This window comes from Hermetia illucens, chromosome 5 (assembly GCF_905115235.1).
Source record: "Hermetia illucens chromosome 5, iHerIll2.2.curated.20191125, whole genome shotgun sequence".
Taxonomy (NCBI): domain Eukaryota; kingdom Metazoa; phylum Arthropoda; class Insecta; order Diptera; family Stratiomyidae; genus Hermetia; species Hermetia illucens.
In genome coordinates, this window is record NC_051853.1 from 33,403,706 (window position 1) to 33,429,599 (window position 25,894).

At 40.8% G+C, this 25,894-nt stretch overlaps 1 protein-coding gene across 3 annotated transcripts in view; it reads left to right on the forward strand.

The window, feature by feature from the left end:
• Nucleotides 1-1,289: 1,289 nt before the first annotated feature.
• Nucleotides 1,290-25,894, forward strand: part of LOC119656492 (myc protein) — a 34,671-nt gene continuing 10,066 nt past the window's right edge. Inside the window, exons 1-2 of one of the 3 annotated variants that reach the window (XM_038062821.1) lie at nt 1,290-2,621; nt 16,505-17,877. In XM_038062821.1, the coding sequence (XP_037918749.1) occupies nt 16,722-17,877 (1,156 nt within the window). In that variant the 5' untranslated portion in view covers nt 1,290-2,621; nt 16,505-16,721. Of the gene's footprint in view, nt 2,622-4,228; nt 4,460-16,504; nt 17,878-25,894 lie in introns of those variants that run through there. The other 2 variants (XM_038062822.1, XM_038062823.1) reach the window with 2 other exon arrangements.

Here is a 25,894-nt window from a genome sequence, read left to right on the forward strand (position 1 = left end):
GAGCGGAAAATTTGTTTCCCACATTGACATAGAACAGCCTATCTTCGAAGTGGAATTATTGCTCATCAGCGTTACTTATATCTGATTCCTGCTACTTCCTTGAAGGATTTTTACGAAGGTACGCTTCTGCTGAGGTTGGTCATTTATCCTACCCTTGCGGCTACCTGTTTCGCTTGCATAATCGCTCCCTCAAAGGGTTGGTTAAGTTAGCTGCAGTAGGATGTATCTCCGCATACGCAGTTGCCCTCCGCGCAGTCTCGAAAAATTACCTTAGACCTGGCAGGGGATAAAAATATGGAACCTCTATTGCCGCTCTCTGGGGCGCCTTCTAGTCTACGATTCTTGCACACGAACTGTGATGTAACCCCAAGAGATAATCCACAACAAACTCTAAAAACCGACTTTCATCATAGACTTTGTCTCCCTCGAGATAAAACAAAAAACAAATTCCGAACGTGTCGCAGGCTCTGATTGCAATTTTTCGCCGGCCATCGAGTGCTTGTGTGCATTCTTACGGCGCGGTACGATCAAAACAAAAGTGTGAAATTGCATAAACAAAGATTGTCCGCGGTCGCGGCCACACCACTCAGCCGCCCACGGCATGCACACACAGCGCAGGGCGCTGCGGAAAAGTGCGACTGCACACGTGCGCATTGTTTATAAACAAATTGGCTTTGTTTATAAACAAATGCGAGCGCTCAGTGCGTCGTCCTCAACCATCCTCGGTGCATCAGAATTTTCCGGCGATGGAGACGCGCTACATTAGCCGCGCCATCCTAGGGTTAAGCACAAACACGGCATGACATTCTTTGCCAAATTTGTAGCGTGTGTAAATTCGGCGTTCCCCTTCGTAGATGAGCGAGTGAATTTGAATTTCATTTATTTTGCGCCGCCGGTCGTCCTCTCTTGGTCTTCTCTTTCGTGGCCGCGGCGTTCCCGTTGAGGAATTTTCTTGGTGTTTGCCTGGTGGAAATGCGCGACCGGCAGGTTTTCCGGAAAACTGTGGGCCCTTTCGAGTTTCCCAGGATGTAGAGTGACGCCGAAGAGAAGGCAACTCGAGAGAGAGAAAATGCCGGCACGTGAGTGTAGTTGTGTGTGTGTGTGGAGAGAGGTCATTCGTGGAAATTCCACCCAGCGGGGTTTGTTTTCTCCCTTGCGCGTACTTTGAACTGCTTTTTGTGTTTCGTTTTTGCCCGAGCCGGTGAGCGGCGAGGCGGGCGCTTGGAACCGTTTGTGGAAAAAAACGTGAACGCGTTGAAAATGGTGTTTTTTCCCCGGAAGCCGCTGAACAGTTCTCTCAGTTGGTCTCGAGATCGCGAATTGTCTGGACGTCTTTCTGCGGGCCGAGTTGTCCCGACCATTGCTGTGCCGTTGGCAGAGAAAAAGCAACCAAGAATCCAAGTGACCGTAAAATCCATATAAAACGCCGAAAATTACAAGTGCGTAATCAGAGGAGAAGTGCAAAGGAAGAGAGTCGCCGAAACCACGTTCGTTCCCTTTGCAGTTGTCAAATTTGTTGGTATCTAGACAGGCCGCAGCCAAGTACAGATAGAAGATACGCCCAAAATAGTACTCGCCCGGAACAGGCAAAATAAAACGAGTAATTGAGCCGTTAAAGTGTGTAGTGTAAATAAATTTTCCGGCACGTCAACAGCGGCGAGCGGAGTTAGTGAAAAGTGCTTCGAAGACTGTCGAGTTTGGTGGGTGCGAGCCAAAGCCGGTGGCGGATTTTCCAGCGATTGTCCGAGCTGAAGTGAAGTGAATTTCCAGAACGGGATTAATGCCAAGCGATCCGCCCCTAAGTGATTAAGCTATTTCGCAACATAAACAAATCGAAGCAAAGGTTAGTGTGCGCCAAATTCTGGTACGAGCCTCTGGGTGTCCTTGCCTATTAACGAACTGATCCGTGCCGCGAGTGTGTCTTCTGGCTGGTGTGCTACAGGACAATTGTGCATTGCCTCCGATTGTTGCATTTGTCGCGGCGGATCAAGGTGTCATGCCTGCACCAGTCTTGGGTCGCATTGAAATTCCGCATACAAACTGTGACAGACTCCCCAAAAGCAAAAACAGACGTTCAAGTGGCTGTAATTGCTCCCCGGCCGCGTCTAGAAACAGACTAACCACCGACGGTAGTTGCCATTGTGGTGGTTCCCTGAGCAGCGCTAGCAGGAGTGTGCTGTTGCGACGAGCGCGAGCAGCACCCTTCGCAGCCCCAACCACCCTCAGTGTCATCCCTCGCTCAAGCATTACTCATTGTAAAATTTCTAGTAAAACAGTGATTATTGTGAAATTCAGAGGAAACAAACTGAAAAACAAGCCACGACGGCTGTAGGACGTTGCGTGAACAGAAGACCGGGAGGCTTGAAGCTTTCCCCCCTCAGAACTGGACGTGTGAACTCTTTAAGCAAGTGTTGAACTGTTCTGTTTAGATCAGGAGTTTGAGCCAGGACTCGATTCGTTGAGTGAATTTTGAGTTGTATCTGCAACCTCTGAGGAACGAGGAGTTTTTTTTTTGATCTCCGGATTGCTGAGAAGTGATTTTTTTTTTAAAACTGAAATTTCGTTTGCCTGTACTGTGCACAGGAGCTTCCCGCTCCCAGGGACAGGAAATTTATGAGAAAGTAAGTCACTAAATTTCTGCTTTTCGTTTGCCATTCATGCAAAATTGATTTCGGAAAATTCCGCGCGAATTCCAGATTGCTAACAAATGAAATTTTGATGGTCATTTGTTTTGGGCTTTGATTGGCTGCTCGATGGTAAACGAAGGGCCGCGGGAATTATTGTTTATTTTGAATTGGTTTTGACGTTTCCATGTAAACAATTGAGATTTTTATTGGGGGTGCAGTCATTTGTTGGTGGCTTTCGAGCGAGGACTACCTGGGGGAGAGACTTCTTAGTAAGCCGGTTCAGGATACTTTGGCAATGAAGGATTTGTAGTCAGTTTATTGTATCACTAATGAGTCTTTGAGTGCTTGTGATTGCTACCTGAGTACCCCGATCAGTTTCAAATTTCTGAGTAGTTTGCAAAAATGACCTTCAAAATTGAGGAATATTGGACTAATGTCCAGGAACTGTCAGTAATGTATCGGTAAAAAGTACCCGCTCAGGCTAGCCGGCTTCAACAAGATTCCCTTCCTGAGTTTCCCAGAATTTCCTTACAAAATTGTCAATTTTTGAAAATCTGATTTGGAAGGTATTGCCAGTGCTCTGAAAAACGGTTGGCAGAATTTTTCTTGCACTTATTACATTGTTTTCCTTAAGTCAGGATATTTGATATTCCGCGCTCTCCCGCCGTGTTTCTATCGAAATCGATCGAAATGACAGGAAAGCAGAAAACTCGATGATATTTCTCGTCAAGGCCTGAATACGGGAGGTCCTGCGACTTTTGTTTTTCAAAATTATAGAAAGTTACTTCTTATGTGTCTACATGAGCGAGGTGAAGCAAGATTTCTCAAAAACAAAGTCTCAGGAGTTTTGTGGTTTTCACTGCATGAGTTCAGGTAATACCCGAGTCTCAGAACAGGGGATCGGTCTAAAAATGCAACTATAAACAGGGAACATAAGGAAGATAAGTAGAATTGGCAAAATTCTAATATTAGATGAAAAGTGCTATGCGCCCTGGTACATTGTCATATCTCTGCTACCATTCATATATTATCATTCCAGGCGCTTAGTAGCTTAGAATGTTGGTACCAGCTTTCAGATTGCTGTTCTGATTATACCTGCTGTACAAGGCTGGTATAAAGGATTTGTCTACCTTTGACACTTGACGAGCTCCCAAATTCTAAATTGATTTTTTTTAGGGTGTCCTTGATCCAAATTTTTTGTACCACCTTTGGCCCTAAGTTTATGATTTTAGTTTGGTTTAGTCAATTTCAAATGAGTTTCGGAAAGTTTTCGTAGTAGAACTATTTTTTTTCCAAATATCTCCCTTCTGTCATTAAGAACGCAGGCCATCCATAGCGACTCCTATCCAAGAAGTCCTCCTAAACTATTCGTGTTTTTGGACGCAGTCGCGATACACTCCCACAGGAGGTGATACCTCTCAGCCCGAAGTTTACTCAGGAGTCCGTCATAGACTTTTATAAAAAAGCAAAACGATAATATAAGACTTCATTCAATTTTCGGTTCCGGGCAGTAATCTTCCTCATTAAGATTTTCCCAAAAAAAAAATCCCTAAGTACTGCCTAAAACTCAGAACTTCAATTCACTTTCTAATCAATACAGCGTTATTACTGTACTGACCTGCCTCACTTTATAAAATGAAATGTCATATACTTTTACGCGGGAGACTGACTACTTGTGTGTACCGTCGCAGAATATGCTGATAGTCGGAAAGTGTCTCTTGATAGTTGAACAGCGTTCGGGTCGCGTCATAAATTCAGATTTGATGGGTGAGCGCCACGGTAGATTTTTACGAGGAAGAAAATTGGCAGTTGTTTTAAGCAAGTCATTAGAGGTTCGTCCATGATTTAAAATGGTATTTTTTCTTTGAAATTTCAATAAAACGTCAGTGATCACGTCAATCACAGAAGGATTAAAAAATCATTCAGAAGGCTCGAAAAATCTGAATCTGATGCTCCATGTCAGTGAAAGATTTGTGACTTAAAATTGGGCTCGGAATGATGTCCGTCGTAGTGGCAAATTTTGTTTTGTTGCTACAAATAGTACCCGGAATATCGGTATATGCCTTAAAAGCGAATTTACTAGCGACAGTTTTTGTTTGTTAAGCAGTCGACAGCAGTTTGTTGTTAGTATACGTTTCCGAGGTACCTTAGGCATAATTAAGCGGTTAAGCTTAGTTCGAAAAGTCAATTGGTCCTAGTGTAATTTCTTGGTCCCTGAGGAGCAATGACGTAGATAAGCTTAGTTCAACACGTTATCCTAGTTTGCCTCCGATATACCCGAGGTGCAACCAAGTGGTTAAGCTTAATTCAAAACGTTAATTTATCCTAGTTTGGCGGTTTGGTGCCCTAGGTACAGCGAAGTGGTTAGGCCTAGTTAACATCACAGTTTACCCTAGTTTGGTTCCGAGGTACCCTAGCTACAATCAAGTGGTCCAGCTTGGTCCAAAATATTACCAGAGACGCAAACGACGGTATAGTTTGCTTCTCTGGTAACATACCTCTGGTACTATACCCCAGTTGCAATCAAGATTTCGCTGAGTTAGTATCACTGATGAAGTCCGCGCCTTGAAAAATCTAGAGAAAATATTCCTTAAAGCAGTCTATGTGGCATTTAGTGCCTCACTTTTATTTTCAACGAGAGAGGATTTTTTTAGATATAGACAGATTTCTTGCTGGAATATTGTTATAATTTTAACATTTTTTTCGGTTTTAATTGGAAGTTTTTTGTTTGCGGTTTCCATGAAAATTGATTCAGTTTTAATTTTAAAGGTAGTAAGTTGTGTCTAAAAAAATGTGTATTTATGAAAGTGGTTGAAAGTTGGCTGCCTCCAAAAGTTGTTTAAAAATTGGGTAAACGTTCGGATTAGAGACTTCTGTAAAAAGGTCAATAAAAGATTTTGTTTCTTCTTTTGCGAAAACCGTTTATTTTTGCAAAAAAAAAAACTTAGTTTCAAAGTGGCCCAAAAGAAATCGATAGTTTTTTTGATGAGCAAAATATTTGAGGAAAAAAGTGTCAAGTAGAAAAAAAGTAGACGAGTTTATAAGATGTTTTTGGGGCTTCCAGTTTCACTAATTTATTTATTTGGTCGTGATATTTGGCGAAAACCAAAGCCTTTTTTAAAGGAGCTAATCGTCTGAGGAAGATTTCAGTTAAGTGGATCAATCGTTTGAAAAAGGCGCTAGTCATGGGTTCGGTTCAATCGTATGAGAGAAGGCTATAGCCCGGCTAGATCAATCGTTTGAAAAATATCCTAATTTGAGCACGAATCTTCAGTCTTTGTCCTGTTCGGAAGCGAGATTGATTCAGAAGCCGGAATGTCACGATGAAATAAAAAAATTAAGCTCCTTCTCCAGCAAAGTAATTGACATTGTTTTAATTTCACTTCATGTTTTGGTTTGAAGTCGTTTGGGAAGAGTCGTGAAGGTAGCGTCAATCGTCGCTTCCATCAAATCTGACTTCTCGTCAGAAGGAAGGGAAAGGAGGGAAAGTGTCTGACTCTCCAGATTCGAAGTTTCTTGAAATAAAGGGATAATAGCCCTGAATAATTTTCAGTCGGGCCCAGATTTACCTTTTATTCAAACGATTGTCTTCCGAATCTTCCATCACCGTGCCTTCCATTCGTTTGGCCGTTGTAGTGTCTGTCAGAAAGGTATCATTTGCCCAGTTTTTTACATTCTTTTTGGTGGAGTCTTCGGGGATGTTTTTTGGTCAGCGATTCGGCCAAATTGGGGGAAAATTTCCATTCTTGGCTAAATTTGTTTATTGAAATTAGATCGTATTTCGGGAGTCAACTAATTTGAAAAGAGTACACTGACAAAGTGACTGACAGTTGTTTTCAAAATAGGGTGTTTTTTCAGGATCGTCCTCACGCTGTTAAAAGGGTAGATTTCCCATTAGATTGTCTGAAATATTTCAAATCCTAATTTTGCCGTTCCTAAATAGAGTATGGGCGAAAAGTCGATCATTTCCACTAAAAAAGCTTGAAACAATTTTTGATAAATAAACTAAAGTTCGTGCGAATACTGCTCAGTAATTTCTCACATTTCTTTTGTTCTTTCAACGAAATGCAAAAAATAAACAAGCCAAGCGCCTTCCCGACATTTTTGACAATTTCAACTTCCTGTAACCTAACTTGCTCAGCAATGTCATGACTCATCAGAATCACCCAGAACTATTTTCTGAAAACAACGCAGCGTATGACCAAATTGTCTATTTAAATTTCATACATTTCGACATGAATGCAAATTGACCACTCACAAAAAACCATCACGAGCTTAGAAAAGTCAAAAGAAATAAACACAAAGCAAAACATATTGAGGAAGACCACTTCAAGCTTCACGTAAGGATCACTGTACTTTTCGCTGTATTTTTAGCTGCATAGAAATTGCGCAGGTATTCCATCGAAAGTGAATTTAGAAGTAGAGAATCATTTTTGGCGCGCCATTAGTTGCAAGGGGTGTCGAGGAAGCTCACGAGGCCGATTAAAAGTGATTACACTTTGATAGAATGTATATCATGAGAGAGAATTTTTTGGAGTTGCTTTGGTTGTGAAATTCTACAATATTGTGAAATTCGCTCACATTTCCGTTCAGTTAATTGCAGGCTTATAACGCTATTAGTAGCGTGTCTTGAAATTTCACAATTCGCTGCAAAGAACAGGCTTTTGATACAACCACAGGTGAAGGTTGCCATTCAATACGTGGCCTTAAATTTCGCTATTGTTTTTGCCCAGGTTTCTCTCTGGGCTTCTGCTGTGTCATTGTCTTGCCTCGGCTTCAATTTGTTTTGCTCGCTTTTCATGGCTCTCCCAATTACTTTAGATTTCATTTCGTAATGACTCTCAATACGTTCTAATCAAATTATTGTCGCCATACGGACGGCCCGATCTAAGCTCGTGTAGCCGCCCACTACGGTTACCTTAGACGTTTGTTCGGGGAATCGATTGTACAGAAAGGTCGTTCAAATACTCTCGAAATTGCACTTATCGTAGAGGGAAGACTTAGTCGAAACCCCAACCGGATAAGTGGTGAATTGAAATCTAAATAAATTAGCTTGTTCGAAAACAAATGCTTTCATATGCTGTTTCCAGCCCCCTAACAGTGCAATTTTAACCGACAACCTCAATTTCGCAAATTTATGCTCTGCTGTATTTCCTGAGGAGTAAATACGTACGTACTATTTCACAAGCCGGCATTTCTGAATGCCTCTACTTTCCCTATGAAGCAGCTCCTACGTCCATTCCTTAGACCGGCGCAATAGCATGCCGGCAAATTTTCACGCTATCGAATGATGTGGGGGCCTCCGCAACTTCGACTCCCACACAGCTTGCATGGGAAAATTTTCAAGGGAGGTAAACGCAATTCTCCCGTTGAATTTCTCAATTGCTGCGCTACGTTTGCCGTGCCTCGAAGCTGTTTGATACTATCGGAACTTATTTGGGTCTAGAAATGGTAGAAGCTCCACAGCAATATCTCCCAGTACCGGTCGAACAAGACACCTACATAGCACTCGTCGTACTCATGCACAGAATTTCGGGTGCTGAGTTCGAGTTACAATTTTCTTTGAATATTTTTAGTAAAAAGAGCTAGAGGAGCAGCAGTCGTGTAAGCGGCACACAGCAAAATGAAAGGCTCATTCCTTGGCTGCATCTTATCAGAGTGGACCCAATTCTAAGCATTCTTACCTTGCACACGTAGTGCAGACTGAATGCAAAAAACTAGCTGGTTCGACTGGTTGCCGGCTACTTGAGGTATCTCTGCACGTATCTCCTTTTACCGCTCTTTTGTGGTATTTATGCCAAGCCGGCAAAATTCCTCAAGCCATGCAATGGCAGCTTTGCTGACTTGGCTGTGGCTCATCGAACAATGGGGTACCTTGTTGAATCGTCGGGAAAATGAAAATCCGCGTGCGCATAATGCACATGTCAGAGAGGAGTGAGGTACTGGTGATCGCAGTTGGCTTGGATACACTACTATCAATTTCCCGCCAGCGCAAAAGAAACATAGTTTTCATATCGCTCCTTGTATCCACTGAGAACAGGCCAAGGGGGACCGACAAATTTACAGAATCTATTTTCTCTCACATGCAGAGCGTACGATAAGGCCGGCCGGTGAGGCGGCGTGAAGGTGACGGCCCCGGGAATGTTATAGCATGCAACAAAACAATCGACTAAGTTGTTTAGACGACGGTAAATTACACTAGGAGAATGGAACGAATACGGAAATATAATAACAACAGCCACTGGAAAGACTGGTGCAGGTCTAAACGGTCTAGTAATTTGATGACAAATTAGATTTTTTCTGCCTTCAGGTGTGCTGCATCTCACAAAAAAAGGAAGCTATAGAACGATTGCCCGTTGAAAGTTCATTCAGAGGAACAAAAAAAATGTGCAAAGTTTCAATTAGCGAAAATTAGCGTCTAGCGAGGGATAATAGGTGTAGGTGGTACTAGACCGTGACGAAACTTGGGCTTTTAATGATGCCTGGAATGGGAATGGAAGTTGAGTACTTTTTCCAATTTCTTTGTTTTCCTTACTGGATCACTTGAGCTTGCCAGCCAACTTACAATCGTAGTCACTTGAAGCGCTTCTGCACTTCATAATACTTGAGTTTCCCGTTAAGAAATCTACGATAGCTTTTATAATTCCACATTTCCCATGAGTTTATTAGGTTGACGTCAACTACGTTGGCCTTTAATCGCTTGTCTTATTAGTGGCGTCTTGGCTTCAATTGTTTACAGACCGGACGGGATTGCTTGCATTCTACTCCAGTCACAATCTCAAATTACACCGCCTATGCAACATTGGGGGTCGCAGGAAGTAGATCATATATTTTTGCTATTGAATTTTGCAAACTTGTAGAATGTTTCAATGATTCAGAAGAATTTGATCGTGTTTTCTGCTATCAACCATCAGAAAAACTTCTCTCTATAGTCAGGGCGAACGGAAGCGTCCCGCAGGGTACTATCTTGGGGTCTAGTGTTTCGTTTAGTTCAGCGAATTTTTCGGGTTTTCTTCTCAAGTTTTGGCTACGAGCTGGCGATTTTTGAAGATTTCAAGGCCTAGAATGTAAGATAAGCTAAGAATGTTGAACCTGAGCTTCTTCAGATGATATCTGTTACCTTCTAGGAAAATTATATGCAAATTCGTCACTGGAATTTTTAGTGGAATATATGATTTCACGTACTTTGACGACGAGATTGTAGGATTTATTAACTTCATTTGCAATTGAAAGGGTCATGCGTTTTGACAGTGTTAGAATTCTGCAAAGTCTGCTTATCAAGGAATTCTCACTTCGTCCGAAAGCTAACAGGTGGTGCATTCTGCTGCGAACATAAAGCGGAAATCTCACAAGACATCACATTTTTGAAAGAGGGACGAAGACGGCTACGGTTTCTTACCAGGGCCGAGGCAACTCTTCAGGCGCTGCCTCACCTTTGCCCTGGGAGCAGCGTGACCGAAGCGGCTCACAGATGTTATACGCTCCCCTTTAAAATTCGCAAAGCACGACAGGGGCACGAATTAAAATCAACGTAAATCCGCCTACAGTTCAGACACAAGCTTGGCTGGAGTTAGACAGCTTTTTTTTAGGGATTTCGGAGTCCTAAGTCCGCATCCACTTGATGCCGAATTGGATCAAATGGAGAGCAACCTACTCCCATTCTTGATGGTTCACGGACTCCTCGTTTAACACCCAAGTTTTCAAAATTAAAAGAAGGACGAAGACGGCTACAGAGCTATGGAGGTGAGACAGCATCCGAAGAGTTGCCTCTGCCCTGGTAAGAAACCGTAGTCGTTTCTCTTTTAATTTTGGAAGCTTGGGTGGTAAACCCGAAAAAAAGGAGTCCGTGGACCATCAAGAGTGGGAGCAAGCTGCTCTCCGTTTGGTCCGGTCCGGCATCAAGTTGATGCGAACTTAGGACTCCCAAATCCCTAAAAATGATCCCATTTTTATCCTATCTCATCGGGATGTCAATTCTCTCGGGAGTCCCACACGTCGCATATTTCCGTTTATTGCTTTTTTTTTTTTAAGTAGAAAGACTTCCCTAGGAAGATGCAGTCGTCTTGGATCCAGGCCCTAGCATTGCATTCACATCTCATTTCGTAGAACATTATTCATACAAAGTAGAGATTATTAGAGCTTTCCACATTATGCACTGGCCTGGATTACTCATTGGAATGCCTTACGCGGAAATGTGACTTTCTCAATATTCTATGCACTTTTTATCTACATATTTCACGCTACGATTGACGCCAAAGCCGGCCTGCCTGCATGCCTTGGAATTTTCGAAATATTTCTTATGATAGACAATATGCAAATTTATAGCCGCGCGACAGTAGGCGTTAAATTGCTTGATTCATTCATTCTAGAGCTAATTCCCGAGAAAGATGTCGTGTAAATTAAACAAGGCGTTGGTGTTGCATTTAATTCAATTGAAACTCTCTTGTATGTGCTACTTTATTTATAGTGCTCGATAAACAGAGCCCGGACGTAGACTAGCAAAACCGCATTGTATTTTACTAGGAAAAACCGTTTTCTATCGCTTAATCAAGTCCAAGTTGGAACCTTGCAGTTCTCTCTAGTTAATCATGCCAAAGTTAGTCGTGTAAACAAAATTTTTGAGGTTTTTAACTCGCGAAAAACTATTCTATCATCGCATATCATTATTTTTGTATCTTTTTTTTTTCTTATCCCATTAGGATATTCATTGCACGTTTTATCTGTTTGAAAAAGATTGTTGAGACGGCGGAATGCATGTCACGAGAGCGGCTCTGTGATGCTCTATGCATTGCAATCAGGTTATTGATGTAATTTCAAGTCGGGGAAAACCCTTGTTTGATTATTGTATTTCGCTTGCAAGATGATGACTGAAATACCTGTTCAATACTATTCCAGGTAATGACAGACGTAAGATAAAAAGTCCGGTGATTGTAGTTTTGTCGTTAAGTGAGGGTGCTAGTATGCTAATTTTTTTTAAGTAGAATGCAAGCTTGTTTTTTGATTGAGAAAATTTTATGGCGGTAAAATTTTACATAGAACCCGTTGGCGTTAAGTGATGACGCATTTCGTTTGAATTCCAATATCTAAGTCTGTTCTAGTAATAAGAGAGCAAGAAATCGTGATTTCTTGGTTATAATAGTTTAGATTTGAATAATCAATTCATGGGGGAGCTGGGTGAATCTTTGTAAATGTCTCTATTTGACAACGATCAGAATTGATTGCATGATGAAAGTCATTTCATTAATATTTATCAAATTGACGCAGTATTGCATTAGTTCATACGTTAGTGCCTTGTTTCAATAGGATAAGATGTTATTGGAAAGATTGGAAAAACCTTGAACTGTTGCTCATAAATCCTTCATACTAGTCCTTCGTAAATTATATCTTTTGGTTACCTATGAATCACAATAGTTCCTTTAGACAAACATGAATGGCCGGAAATCGAACCAATGGTACGAGGACGAAATCCTTTTTGTAGGGTTTCCGAATATTTTGTCTTTTCTTTTGACGTCTCTTCCAATTTTTGTACGGTGGTTTGTCCTATTTTTTTCCGGCGCTTCCACACTTTCCTTCCTTAAAATTTCGTCTACTTCCTTCCCTACAATTCATTCTTCTTTGCTACATAAAGATGGCTAACGGTTTTGTACACGCAAGGACACTCATCAGACGCTCCTCCACTTTTGTTCTTAGCGCCTTCAACATAGCTTCCTTACTACCCTAAAATTCTGCTTCCTAATTTGCCTAACATTCCGCCTAAAATTACTCTTTCCCTTCCTACCGTTCCTCCTTCATTCCTTACAATTCCTCCTTCCTTCCTTACAATTCCTCCTTCCTTCCTTACAATTCCTCCTTCCTTCCTTACAATTCCTCCTTCCTTCCCTACAATTCATCCTTTCTTATCTACAGTGCCTCCTTCTTTTCCTACAATTCCTCCTTTCTTTCGTACAATTCCTCCTTTCTTTCCTACAATTCATCCTTTCCTTAGAACTCTTCCTTACAATTACCCCTTCTTTTCCTATCGATGATTCTACGTTCATTCCTTCCCTGCAATTCCTTTATCTTTCCCTAAAATTCATCTTTGTTCCTTCCTTACAATTCCTATTACTTCCCTAGAATTCTTTTTGTTGCAATTTACATTCCTTGAAAATTTGACCTTGGGCTTTACAATTTCTTCTTTCTTCAATTCCTTTTTCCTCCTCAAAATTCCAAAAATTTTCCCTCTCCCACAATCTTTTCTGCCTTCCTACTTTACCACCGGATTCTCGATTCCCTGCTGCCATTCCTCCATTTTTTTACGATTTGTCCTTTGCTCTCATTTTACGCTACCTTTTTCTCTTCGCTGCCTTTACAATTTCTTTTTTTGTTTGTTTCTTTGCTTTTGTTTCTTTTCCGTTAAATTTCTTTTCGTGTTTTTCCTTGCGATCTTCTCTGCTCCTGATAATTTCTTCGTTTTTCCTGATAATTTCTTATTTTTCTTGCAACCCTTTTTTCGCTACAATTTTTCCTTTTTCTCTGACAATTTCTCCTTTTTTGCTGGCAATATTTTCCTTTTTTTTCCGAAATTCCCTTTTAGAATTTTTTTTTCATTTTTCCCGAGAATTTCTTTTTCATGACAATTTCTTTTTTTGACAATTTCTTTTTTTTTGACAATTTCTTTTTTTTAACAATTTCTTTTTTTCGACAATTTCTTTTTTTTTTGACAATTTCTTTTTTTTGCCAATTTCTTTTTTTTTTGACAATTTCTTTTTTTTTTGAAAATTTATTTTTTTTTGACAATTTCCTTTCTTTTGACAATTTCTTTTTTTTTTTTTGACAATTTCCTTTTTTGGCAATTTCCTTTTTTGGCAGTTTCCTTTGTTTGACAATTTCCTCTTCAGAATTTCCTTTTTTGATAAGTTCTTCCTTTTTCCTGACAAATTCTTCTCCTTTTTCTGCAATTTTTTCCTCTTTTTCTGACAATTTTCCCTTCCCCTTTTCTGGTAGTTTCTTCCTTTTTCATGATAATTTATTCCTTTTCACTTCACACCTTACGCTTCTATTTATTTTTTCCGGGGGATTTTTTTTCTGGAGTTTCATCTCTTCCATTGGAATTTTTGAAGACGCTTTATTTGCAGTTTCGCTATTTCCTTTAAACGCTTACCATTCTCCTCTTAGATTTTCATTCTTATTTTGATCAATTTTCCTCATGTTTGACTTTTTTTGGGACTTAATCTTTATGGAATTTATTTTTATTTTCACTATTTGACGGTATACTCATTTCATCGTCCAAAGGATATGGAAAATTGAATGGTTATGACTTATTTCGTTCAATAACTGGTAGGCTGTCCCGAAGATCCCTCTTTTCGATGTTTTTGCCAAAGTTTCATTTTTCTATTTTGAGATTTGGCATTTTTCACTTGACGTTTGTTTCTTCACCTAAAATTGATTGGTCCTTGCATTGTTCGTCGTGTGTTGCCTTTTTGAAGCCTAGAAGTTCGACTTTTGCCGTAGTGAGGTTCTTTCTTTCTGTTGTTTCTTCTTCCCGTCGTTTTGGTTTTCCAGCAGTTTAGCTCCTCTCTCTTCTTGCATTTTTTTTGCATTTTCCTGCAGTTTTGCCTTTCTTCTCGCAATTTTGGCTTCTCAGTTTTGCCTTCCTGCAGTTCTGGCTTTTCTCTCCGTAGTTTTACTTTTTCATCCCGCAATTTCGGCTTTTCTTCCTGCAGTTCTACCTTTTCATCTCGCAGTTTTGGCCTTTTTCAGTTTTGCTTTTTTCTCTGCAATTTTCGCTTCTTTTCCTGCAGTTTTCTCAGTCTTGGCTTCTATTCTCGCAGCTTTGACTTTAATTGTCACAGTTCTACCATTTCTTTTTCCAGTTTTGTCTTTCTTTTTCGAAGTTCCCTCTTTTCATCCTGAAATTTTGTTTCTGCCGCAGTTTTGTTTTTCCAGCGTTGTCTTCACTTCTACTAGTTTTATATTTTTTCCCGCAGTTTGACGTTTTTCCCTCTCTTGAAGTTTAACTTTTTCTTCTGTATTTTTCCCCCGCATCTTTGTCTCTTAGCCTTTGATCTATTTCTGTGGATTTGGCTACTTTGTTTGGAATTATACTAGATTGTCGTCTGTTTGTTTATACCTTTTTGATTTCTTTCTGGAAGCTTTCGTCTCGTAGAAACTTCTCGCATATTTTGGGCGTTTCTTCTGGAACTGCTCCCACTGAAGTATCTTCTCTTCAGTATGATTTAGAGCTAATTTTTCGCCGTAATTTGTGCATTTATTTCCTGATTTTCACATTCTTTCCTGGGATTTTCTTTTCTTGTTGGGACTGGCTTAAAAGTTCGGTCTGAAATCGGAAACACCTAACAAATGCTAATTCAAGTTTTCTTGTAAAATTTAATAAAATTCAGTTACCATTTAGCTACAGAAGGTCGCTTTAATCTCACCTTTTATTTAGGTTGTTACTAAGTTGCGAAACCCGTTACCAATGGACCCAACCCATCAGTCCTACGGCTTAGTTTCTCAACTAATTAGCCTATCATTTGCATATCAAACCTTACATATAATACGGTCCTCAATTTTTCTTTTACTAAAGTTTCATTCAAAATTTTATGATGTCTGACCAGTTTTATCTGCGTTATACATCTCACAGCTTCCTTCTACATTTTCCATGATAATTTTGCATATTCGAAGTCGTCACTAATCAATCTAACTTTGTAGTGTTCAAAAGATCGAGAAAATATATGAAAATTTAGTTAGGTGGGCGCCGTTTCTTTCATCGCGGACCGAGGGTGTGCGAATTATTAGCTTAGTTGACGAAGAAGACATGATGGCGCGCAAAAATTCAAAATACTTCCGCCGTCATGGTCACCAGACACATTAAATTAGACACGAGCCTAATCAATTAAATATCGTCTAGTTTCCAAGGGGAACAAAGCGACCAAGGTGAGGGGGGCTTGTAGGCAACATATGATATTCAAGAAGATATAAAACGTGCAAAAACTGCGTTACACACTTGAGTGTTAACATTTTTCCTTTGTTGCGTATTCGGTACACATGTATTACCTCATATGATATCACATTGAAACAAGTTGACCGAATGAATAAATTAAATAACATTCATGACTTCCCCCCCTGTTCAAAGGTTAATAGAAAACTTCAGGTTTAGTTTCTTTTTTGAGTTAGATTTTCGATGGTTCTTTGACTGTCTAGCGTCTCGACGAGAGAGTTTGAATCCGCCGTAGCCGTTGATGAGGACCGGTGGGGACTAACCGTCAACTTCTCTAACCAAAAAGATACCGAAAGATTTTTGATAGTATCTTAATTCCGTGCTAGACGGGAAAAGTGTGTAACATCGGCGGGCGCGCACGGTAGAGGAGTGAGAAAATTATATCAGACAACAAACGGTGGTAGTTTCAAAAGTGTCTGCAGTGAGTGCGTAGACTTTTTCAGTGCCAAATGAAGCGCAAGAAGGTATGGGAGGATGTGTGAGAGACTGGGTTGAGGGTAATAATAGGGAAAGTAAGAGGATGTCTGGAAGGATCCAGACGACCGATTTGTATCCCCTGACTTGATGCATTGAGAGGTCGTTCTCCTTTTTCTATTTCAATTATGCGACAACTGAAATCGGGCCTTGACCTGAAGGTCTCGTCGTTTCCGATTTTTTGTTTGGTCGGGAATCGCAAGATTTATGGGATAGGGAGAATACTCATTTGTTGGCATGAGAAAGTTCCCGAATTCTCTCTCTGGAAATTTTTGATTGAGTTCTGTTCATTTTCAGATTTCATCTACGCTGCTCATGTTATTAAACCGTTTTCGATCCCCATTGTTTCTGTGTATCTGCATTTTATATTTTTTGCGTTTCGCATTATTAGCAAACTAATGGTTCTCTTTCTTCTCTCTTTCAGGTGTTCATTTTTTGAAGGAAGGATATACAGATTGTGATAGAGAAATATATTATTTGTGATAAAAATAGTTTTATATAAAAAATAAGAAAGAAACCCCGCAAGAGAATATTCTATTTTTGTTGAGATTCATCAGAAGGAGTTACGGAAAAACGTATTTGAAATTCGAAATCAAAATTTGGAGAGATTTCTGTTCAAAGTAAAACACAACAAATTAACCATGGATGAGATTTCTATTTTTTTGTCCGATATGGACGATATTCTACCTAATAAACACACTCCATACTTGGACTTTGCATTTGGTGACACAGTTCACGGAGATTGCAAGATGTTAGAATCAGATGGTCTACCCCCGCTATTCGACACAAATATTATCGAAGGAATTTACCCGCAGATGGAAAATAACAAATATGAAATTCGTTTGCATGATTGCATGTGGTCCGGTCGCTGCAAAACTGATATGGAAAAGAACAAAGTAACCGCAGCAAAAGTTTCACAACATAGCTATCACCTTCACCACAGTCACAGTTGCAAAGATGAACATTATCTGAGCACGTCACCGATTCAACCACAAAGATCGGCACCACCACAAGAAGTCACAAACAATATAACCGTGGTGGCTGCGAAAAAACAAAATTCAAACCCTGCAGTTGTAACAACAGTACTTACCCGACCTGCACCAGTTCAGCGTGACATAAGCCATAAGGATGTCAAATCATCAATTCAAAATATCGCTCCCGGAACTTCATTGCTACTCAATTCAAGATTTAATCAACAAAAGAAACAACAGACAATTATAGATAGCCACAAACAGAACATCATCCCAACAGTCAGTGTGGAGAATTTCCTGAGTCAACGTGAACGGGACAAGCAACAGCAATCGTATTTCCTTGAAATGCGACCGGACAGTCCACTAAGTCTAGATGATGATCCTCCAGAAACTAAACACTCTGTAGATTTATCAGCATGCATAACAGGATCAAATAATATTAGCTTGGATACATCATTTTCAATGTCGGGAAGCAATCATCATGATATAGATAAAATTTTGAAAATCAAGACAGAATTAGAGGATCCTACAAGTAAAGTGACAGGAGCGAGAACGAACGGTCCACCAACTATAACTGACGTATTAACTGTTATAGAAGACATAGATGGTGATAGATTACATGATAGTCAACCTGAGATACGTGACGATCGTTCAGAGTGTGATTCGGAAGCAAGTGATGATTATCAAATGAAATCACATTCACCGTCATCTGGTTATGAAAGTCAAAGTCCTGAATATAATAGTCCACATAGTGATCATAGTTATACCAGATCGAAAAGTGGTGTAGATACATCTGCATTGGGAGTAGAGACACCTAGTGATTCAGGTTAGTAGTTTTTTTCGTTATTTCTTCTAGTTTAAGTGTTAGTGGACCGAATTAGGGTTTAAATATTTTCAATTGATTGGCAAAAATTTGTTGGCCTTAACCCATGAATACATGAGATGAAAGGGTGAGCTAACGGTATAAACGTGCCCAATATTAGCCAGAGAAATTGTTAGGGGAAAATTCGGTAGAGAAAGATTGGAGTAGCACCCAATGAGTAGGTTTTTGTGAGTGAAATAAATGAAAATTTTGCACTGGAGGACCGGTCAAGTGGTTTCCGAAATACCGTACATGCATTAAAATTGATAAATTTAGCTTAAAAGCCTAAGTTCTTCATTACCTTTAAATTTACAAGATTGTTTAAGAAACATATCTCAACAAGGGTTCAATCTTCCGTTCATTGTTCATTTATTTCTGTATTTAGGCTGCAATTGGCGAGGTGAGGTAGAACTTGAAGAGTATGATTGGGTTTCTAGGCGAACACAATGGTGGTAATCTGCTCTTCGTTTTCTTCCTTCCAGTTTATTCGGATAAAAACCGTATTTCGGGAATCAGTTATTTCCTCTTCCTTCTTCGTAGTGGACGAAATTGTTATTGCAATGATAGTTTATTAGAGATCGATTCGCGTTTGCACAATTTTTCTTATATTTATTAAGAATTTTTTGTGAGAGTTAGGGTTCCGCTCCTAATAAGACCCTTTTGAGTAATCTTCAGCATTATAAACTAAGAAAGAGATATCAAGTGAACTAACGTCTGAAGCCAATATCATCATCGAGCCAAATTTGAAGGAATCACCGAATTCAATAAAATTATCTAAAAGGGGACGAAGGTCAACGCTTCTGACCGATGAAAGGTGCATCCCATTAATATTCCATAAGACTCCTTGACGTCTTATCAAAAAGTCCCACGTCTCCATCGAAACATTCCAAAAGAACCTTCAAAATTCTCTGGTTTTTTTTCGCTCCACTTGATCCTTACAAGCCCATCACACCCTTTTCTCTCCCCCGCCAAAATTCCTGTGAATCCTCCTTTCAAATCGAAAGTCTGAAACTTTTCTCAGACACATTACCATCGGGAACCCTCCAATAGACAATCACAAGCCCAGACAGACAGACAACTAACTAGTTCATCCAACCGCACCGTTAAAAAGCTATCGAACTGTGTTTTATCATGAGGGGGAGCATTATACACATATCTCTCAGACAGAGGAATAATACACGATATCTTTCGAGGCGAACGGCCCGAATTCCACTGGTTAGATGATGATTATATGTAGTGTACCGCCAAGCAGCCAGGCCATCAGCCATAAAACATGCGAAGAGTTGGCTAGCGCATTCGCAAATAGTAATAGCAGCCAATGGCGTGGTATGGCATCATCAGCTTCAGCTCTCCCAGAATGCGACGCTACGACCGGTGCATGCATTTTGCCGCGCGCAGTCAATGACTTTGCCAACAATTTATTTAAATTGCCGGCCAGGGGTATACTATACTATACTGACAGCGTGGCGGATGGGGGTACGTGGTGTACGCGACGCTAACGCTAAAGTGCGATGCGGTTCTTTCCCGTTTAGGTAGACTAGGTTGAGGTAGGTGTGAAGTGGAAAGCTATGCGGAGAAGCTTGTGCATGTACACTGACGACGAGATTGGAGCATGCATCGTAGTCTGAGCTTTCCTCTTCTGGTCCCCCGTGATTGCAATTATTTTTGCACGGCTTCTGGCGAATTATACCATCATCGAGTTCACTATGGGTACACTATATACTGTGAGTCATCTAGCTTGACGTCGAGTAGTAGCATAGCGTAAAGTTGGATCTCCCAACCCCTGCGCTTGTACCTGGCTCCAGTCAGTCATCTTCTGCGATTTTATGAATGCGTCTGGTCTGGTAGTTAGAACTTCCTCTCCAACCGTGCTGGTCTCGTAATGGCAGCATGAACGGCATACAGCAGGAAGGCATCTAACAGTTTTCCGGTGGGTAGGTGGCAATTGCTGCAACCCCCTCGGTCTCTACCGGGCTTTTGAAATTTCCCGCCAAAAATTTGAAATGTCGGCGCGCATGAACTGAATTTATGGAATTATGGGGGAAGAGAGTGCGGTGCAGGAAACTCGGTAATGTCTCGCCTATGCGACCTCGCCCCTACTGACGTCATGGCTGCAGCTTTTTTTACCTAACGAGTAGATACTTTCGATAGATGGAACACCATATGGATGGTGGGGACTACGCCAATGAATCAGGGTGTGTGAATGTAGGGCGGCGGCAGTAGTGCATGTGGAGTAAAAATGGTCGCCTGCTGAGTTTTTTACTATTCCAATCCTCTCCAGAGACTTGTAGAGAAACTAGCGTAAAACTATTATAGTTTCACTGAAAATAGGGTTGCAGAATTCAACTGAACTTGTGATGCTCGTTCGCATTTGCCGATTTAGAAAAAAGTCTCGAGTATTCTATTTGCGCAGGGTCACACACTATCCAGGCCTTGTCTTCATTCTTAGAAACCTGACATCATCCGACACGAGACACGATTGACTGCCCCGTCCCTTCTCCTGCCCTTCCTATCCTGTCTAGAATCCTTGAATCTCAGCACTCCCCTGGGAACAATGCCAGCCGTGACCAGGACTTGAAGGAGCCAAACTTGTGCTAGGACGAAAAAAAACATGATTCTCATATCCCTAAAAGCTTATTGCAGAGCAGTAAGATAACTAAAAAGAAAACTGTCTAGGATCGAAGAACAGGAGCACATAACCCTAAGGCAGTCGTAGTAGGTCGTTATCCGTTTTTACTGCAGAATACTTCTGGCGCGTGTTGAATATTGATTTTTTCTTTATGAGGAGTAGAATTTTTGTCGGCTTTAAGGGAGAGCGAGCGAGTAAATGATAGTGGGAAGCCTAAAAGCTTATTCTTGTCGGGAGAATAATGAATTTAAACCACCACCTTTTTGCTTTCTACTCCTGCCGCTTCGATAATATTTGTGAGTAATTGCTACTTTGTAGCACCTGATTTGGAATTACTTTTCCTGGAGTTCAATGCACTTTTAAATAGATACAATAATAATTAAAACTACATAATATTTTCGGCGGGAAAAAGTGGCAAGTTTTTACCGCAAAAAAGTTACCAGTTCCTCCCTGACACAGAACAGATTTCTGTTTAATAAGTTGAGAACTTACAAATGACATTAACAACTTGGTATCACCACGTCATACGACTCAAGACGGTGATTGTAAGGTTTCAATTGTCGACGAAGACGAGGCGCAGCAGACAAGAATATGAGATAATGCACTTAGCGTGGTGCAAATTGAATTTCAAAAAAGAAACTCTGTATTGACTTGATTTTCTTATGCATAGTTTAAGTGCATAGGCTCTAGGGTAGAATGAAGGGTGGTTGCTAGGGCGTTTCTGTCTTCCGGAGACACCATCGTGGAGCCATGCCACTTAGCTGTCGTAGGTAAAGTAGGCCAAGCATAAATAGCCAAGGTACTTGCTAGTTGCTAGCTGCCGGTTTCGGAAATTTCTTAGTAAGCAAGGAAGGATTTTTATCTGGTGCTAGAATAGGAATGGGGTCGATTGTTTATTCCGTTCGGATGGCTCATGGATTATATTTTGCAGATTTTCTTGCGGGGATATTTGAGAGGGGCGGAGATTTGTGATTAGTTTTTGAGATTGAAATTGCTTTAAGAGGCTCACACCCGATATCACCCCAATTCTATATGGTCATCAATTTTGTTTGTTTCGGAGATAGCCTAATATGAGGGAGTAAGCTTTGCTCTGAAATGCAAATTAATTCTTAGGCAGAAAATAGAAAGCCAACAAGAAGTGCTAAATCAATTTATTCGATGAATGAAATTCGGGCGTCTATGCGGGGGCGTGATATGCTCTAGGCTCTTAAAAAAAGAGGTTACAACAAAATTGCCACCATAGAAACAAAGAAAAACAACTCAACCAAAACATATGGTCCTCTGTTCGCTCTATTACATTGCAACACTCCAGCAAAAAGACAATGGATCTACTGCTACCCAACCAGCAAGAATCTTTTATTTTGTCTGAATGTAACTTGACTAGGTTAACTTGATTCTCATATTGCCTGTTGGCTTGTTAGGTTTTATAGTTTAGGCGGCGACGGTAATAGCATCAACCGACAATTGATGGATTTCCTTTCTAAGGTGATTCAAAATCAAGATAGTCGATAGAGTCAGTCAGCTATGTAAGACCGCCTACACGCTACACTCTTGGCCGAGTGGTGCAAAAGACAATATATCTGAGCATCTCTTGAGATTTTAAAACGACCCACAGGCCTAGTTTTAGAGATTTTATGCAATCTATGCAATATTGGAGTTTTGAATTGTAGAGGAAGAGGAAGTGTCGGAAAATGGATGAAGAATGTAATGAAAAGGAGCAGACAATACGATGGTTAGGAAGATTATACTAGAAATTTGTAAGTGGGAAATTAAGTGAATTTGTGGAGGAAGTTGGAAGGGAATTTAGTTTAGGGTTGTGAGGGGTGGAATGTGTTTAAATTGCGTGAAAATAGTGGGCCGTGTTAGGCATTACGTAGTGGTTGTATGGGCGTAATGTTGTGGACTGGATCTAGACTAACATGAATTGGGTTGTATTTGGGTATCTCAAAGTTATTTCCTTTTAATTCTTCACCTCAGAAAATATGTTCTCATAAGGAACTTTATCGTAAGCTTCATATTTAAGGATAGAGGGTGTCTTGCTCTCGTATCCTTTTGGTGACAGATCCTGCCACTTGAGGAAAACAGTTTCCCAGTCATGGATTCAAAAAGTGAGAGATAGTTTCTCTTCAATTGCTTTGATCAGCTTAGGCCTGAATCATGCGATTTTTACTTTCAATATAATTCGCATCCATGTCGTGTTTTTCGAGTGTATAAAAAGGAGCGACCACTTTCGGTCATACTATTCAGTCAAGCAAAATAATTGTCAAGATCCGTGTATTGTATTAATACAAATAAAGTAAAATTATACAGAAGGTCGGGTAGGCCAAACAATTGTAATAGAGTAAGTCACTAATGAAGATAAAAAAAACTTTGGTCATACTGCTCCAAGGCCGAGGGTAGGCAGCGTTTGAAAAGTGACGAAATCGTCAATCGTTTCTCCTATTGTAGATACTGATATTCCAAAAATTTATTAATTTTCTTCGGTGCCGAAAATTGCGATAGAGAGAAGGACCTTTTTCCCTTCCATATTTTTGCCCAGAAATGAGATCTAACGAACGATTTCTGACTTCCCTCCCTGATGAGGATTCGAACTTTCTGATGGTCCAAACAATAACGAATTCTCCAAAAACCACCTAAACTTCCATCCATTTCCACCGAATCATTGAATTCTCATTTCCATAATTCGCCACACATGCCGATTACTCATCATTCTGCATTTCCGAATTCGGGCATCATCATTTCGCTACTCTACAACCATTTACAGCCCGGCAACTTAGCCATCCGACCAACCTGCAAGGCAGAGCACACCCAGTAGTGCAGGTAAATGTCTCGTGAACACCTATCTCCCAAATAGGAAAAAGCCTCATGTGCCAGCGGCAAAAAAAACCTCATCTTGCACTCTTCACCTAGCACGCATTGTAACCATCAGAGTAACGTCAAACATCCAACGGTCGAGTGTGGTTTTGTGTAGTTAAATAAACTCGTTGAAGGCCAAGGCTCAACATTCTTCTCCGATTCTCACACCGGAAAAAAAGCGAATGTTCGGTAACTAACCATCGTGTGGCTGGGCTCTTTGCTTATGGCTTAACCAACTCAGCATGGTGATGGGAAAACTATAGATCATCGTCGCGGTTCCCAATGGCTATGATGATACTAGCAGAAGAGTTGGATTTCCTCCCCACTTGGGGCTCTAAAGTCTGGTCTCGGTCGCTCGGTCACTGTGTATTACTACCAGCCAACATGTTTTTGGACAGGTTGTGCGCCCCATCGGGACTAGTTTTTTTTTTATCTAGCCATCTTACTCCGTGGCTCGTCTTAATTCTTGTTTGAATTGCTGTATGTATCCAATTCGTGGAGTGCTATCTATATGTGGTGCGCTTGGCTCCATTTTTTTGGGTATCGTACGTGGGGAGTAGCGCATAATGTCGTAACGTCTCCTGCCCCGCTCAATGAACATAACTATTTGGGCTTTTATAGTCCGACGCGGTGCTGTATAGTAGTCAATGGATTTGTACACGTGTGCCGGTCTTTACTCTCAAGGTCAGGTGGTTGAACGATCTCACTTTCGTGTGAGCCATTGCGCTTGCCGGCGCCCCGCAACCCTCTTCTCCATCTCGTCATTGCTTCTGCTCCCCTTCTTTGCAGGAAAAATTGTGGAGTGTACTTTAGGCAATCATTACGTATGCGCGTGTACTTGCAGCGGAATGGAAAGAAGGGGCTCTGATAACAGAGACTTCCAATGTCGACACACCCAAAGCTCTGCATAAATTTGGGGATGATGGTTGGGCTTCAGTGGGTGGTGTTGCAAAGCTTTTGAAGTTGAAGTGTACTTGGTTAGGAGTGCGGGTTGGATGTCAGTCTGAAACCCCTGACCCTGCCTGAAAAAGGCGAAATTTATGGGCTGCGTGTCCTTGGACGGGCGGCACCGTCGAACAGCAGCCAGCGAACTTTGTTCCCTTACACTCTGCGCATACACATGGTGTCCACGACCTTACGCTCTCAACCCATTGTTGTCTGGTTTGTCCTGGTGAATGTCGCATTAGACGGTGCCGCCACTGCTGTCGAGAAAAAAATCTGGACAATCGACAGTCTAGAAGGTCCTTCTTGTCTGAGCGACTATCCTCCAACCCAAGGAAGCGATACCGCTTTGAATCAATACTAAAACATTCTAGATTTGTCCGGTCTCTTCCCACCGGATTCAACGACTTCTACATGATTCTGATGAGGATGTTCTCAACTCATTTAAAATAACAAACCGGCACCGGACACACTTTGTGCGAAATAATATTGTCTGCTCAAGAGCTTTGAACTTTTTCGCCATCCAACATATTTCAGCGGAAAAAAATTCCACCCAGAGTTCAAATTAATAATTGGCGAACGCAAAGATGAGCAGAATTAGAGTTGACCTGAGGATGTTCTGGAATGCGATGATGGGCTGCGTCTGCTATGCTGACTAATTGATGAAATAGTTTCGCAGTTAATTTCGAGTCATGCTTCAATGGAGAGGAGTGACGGCGACGTGTTCTTGTTCCCATGATTCATCGGAAATTGTATATTCTTATGTCATTTTTTTTCGCTCTCTCGAACAGTCTAAGAACTTTATTTTGGAGGCTGGGGGTGAGAAGCAGAACAGATGACGAAGAATGTTTCAAGATTTCGTGGAAATAATGGATGAATCGTTGAATGAATAGTTTTTGTATGTTAAGCAGGTCTTTCCTTTTTGTTGGGAGAAGGGAAGCACTTATCCGGATTATGTGTATCTTTTTCCTGGAAAAAGGACTTGATTTACGTGAAATATGCCAAGATTGCGTCATCGAGATTCGCTTACGCCTCCTTGACCCTCTTCGTTTCCATGAACAACTTTCAGGGACAACATCAATCTTAAACATTGTTGTCTAGTCGTTGCTCCCGCCTTTCACATATCGTCATATTGCAGATGAATCTTTTTATGGACGAATCTCGATGCGATCCGGCCCATTAAGTAGTCTGATAGCTCCAATATGGATGGGATAAAAAGGATTTAAATCAATTTTATTGGCAATGATTCTGCCAGGAAAGCGTTTTGTATCCGCACCTCAAATGGCTTCTTGTTTGCCAAAAGAATTTATTTGTTGTCTGCAAGATTCGTGGAGTAATTTAACATACTTTACTGCTTGTTTCTGTCATTTTTGCAACCATATCTTCATTGCGAGCAGTGAAAGTAGTCTCGCATAATTACATGCTGCTGAATGTGGAATGACAACGAGATGTGATCACTGAAGCATAATTATAAACTGGATCTCGACTTGATTTGTCTGATTTCATGCTTGGCGATAAAACAGCTATAATTCATTGCTCGGCTGGACTGGGTGG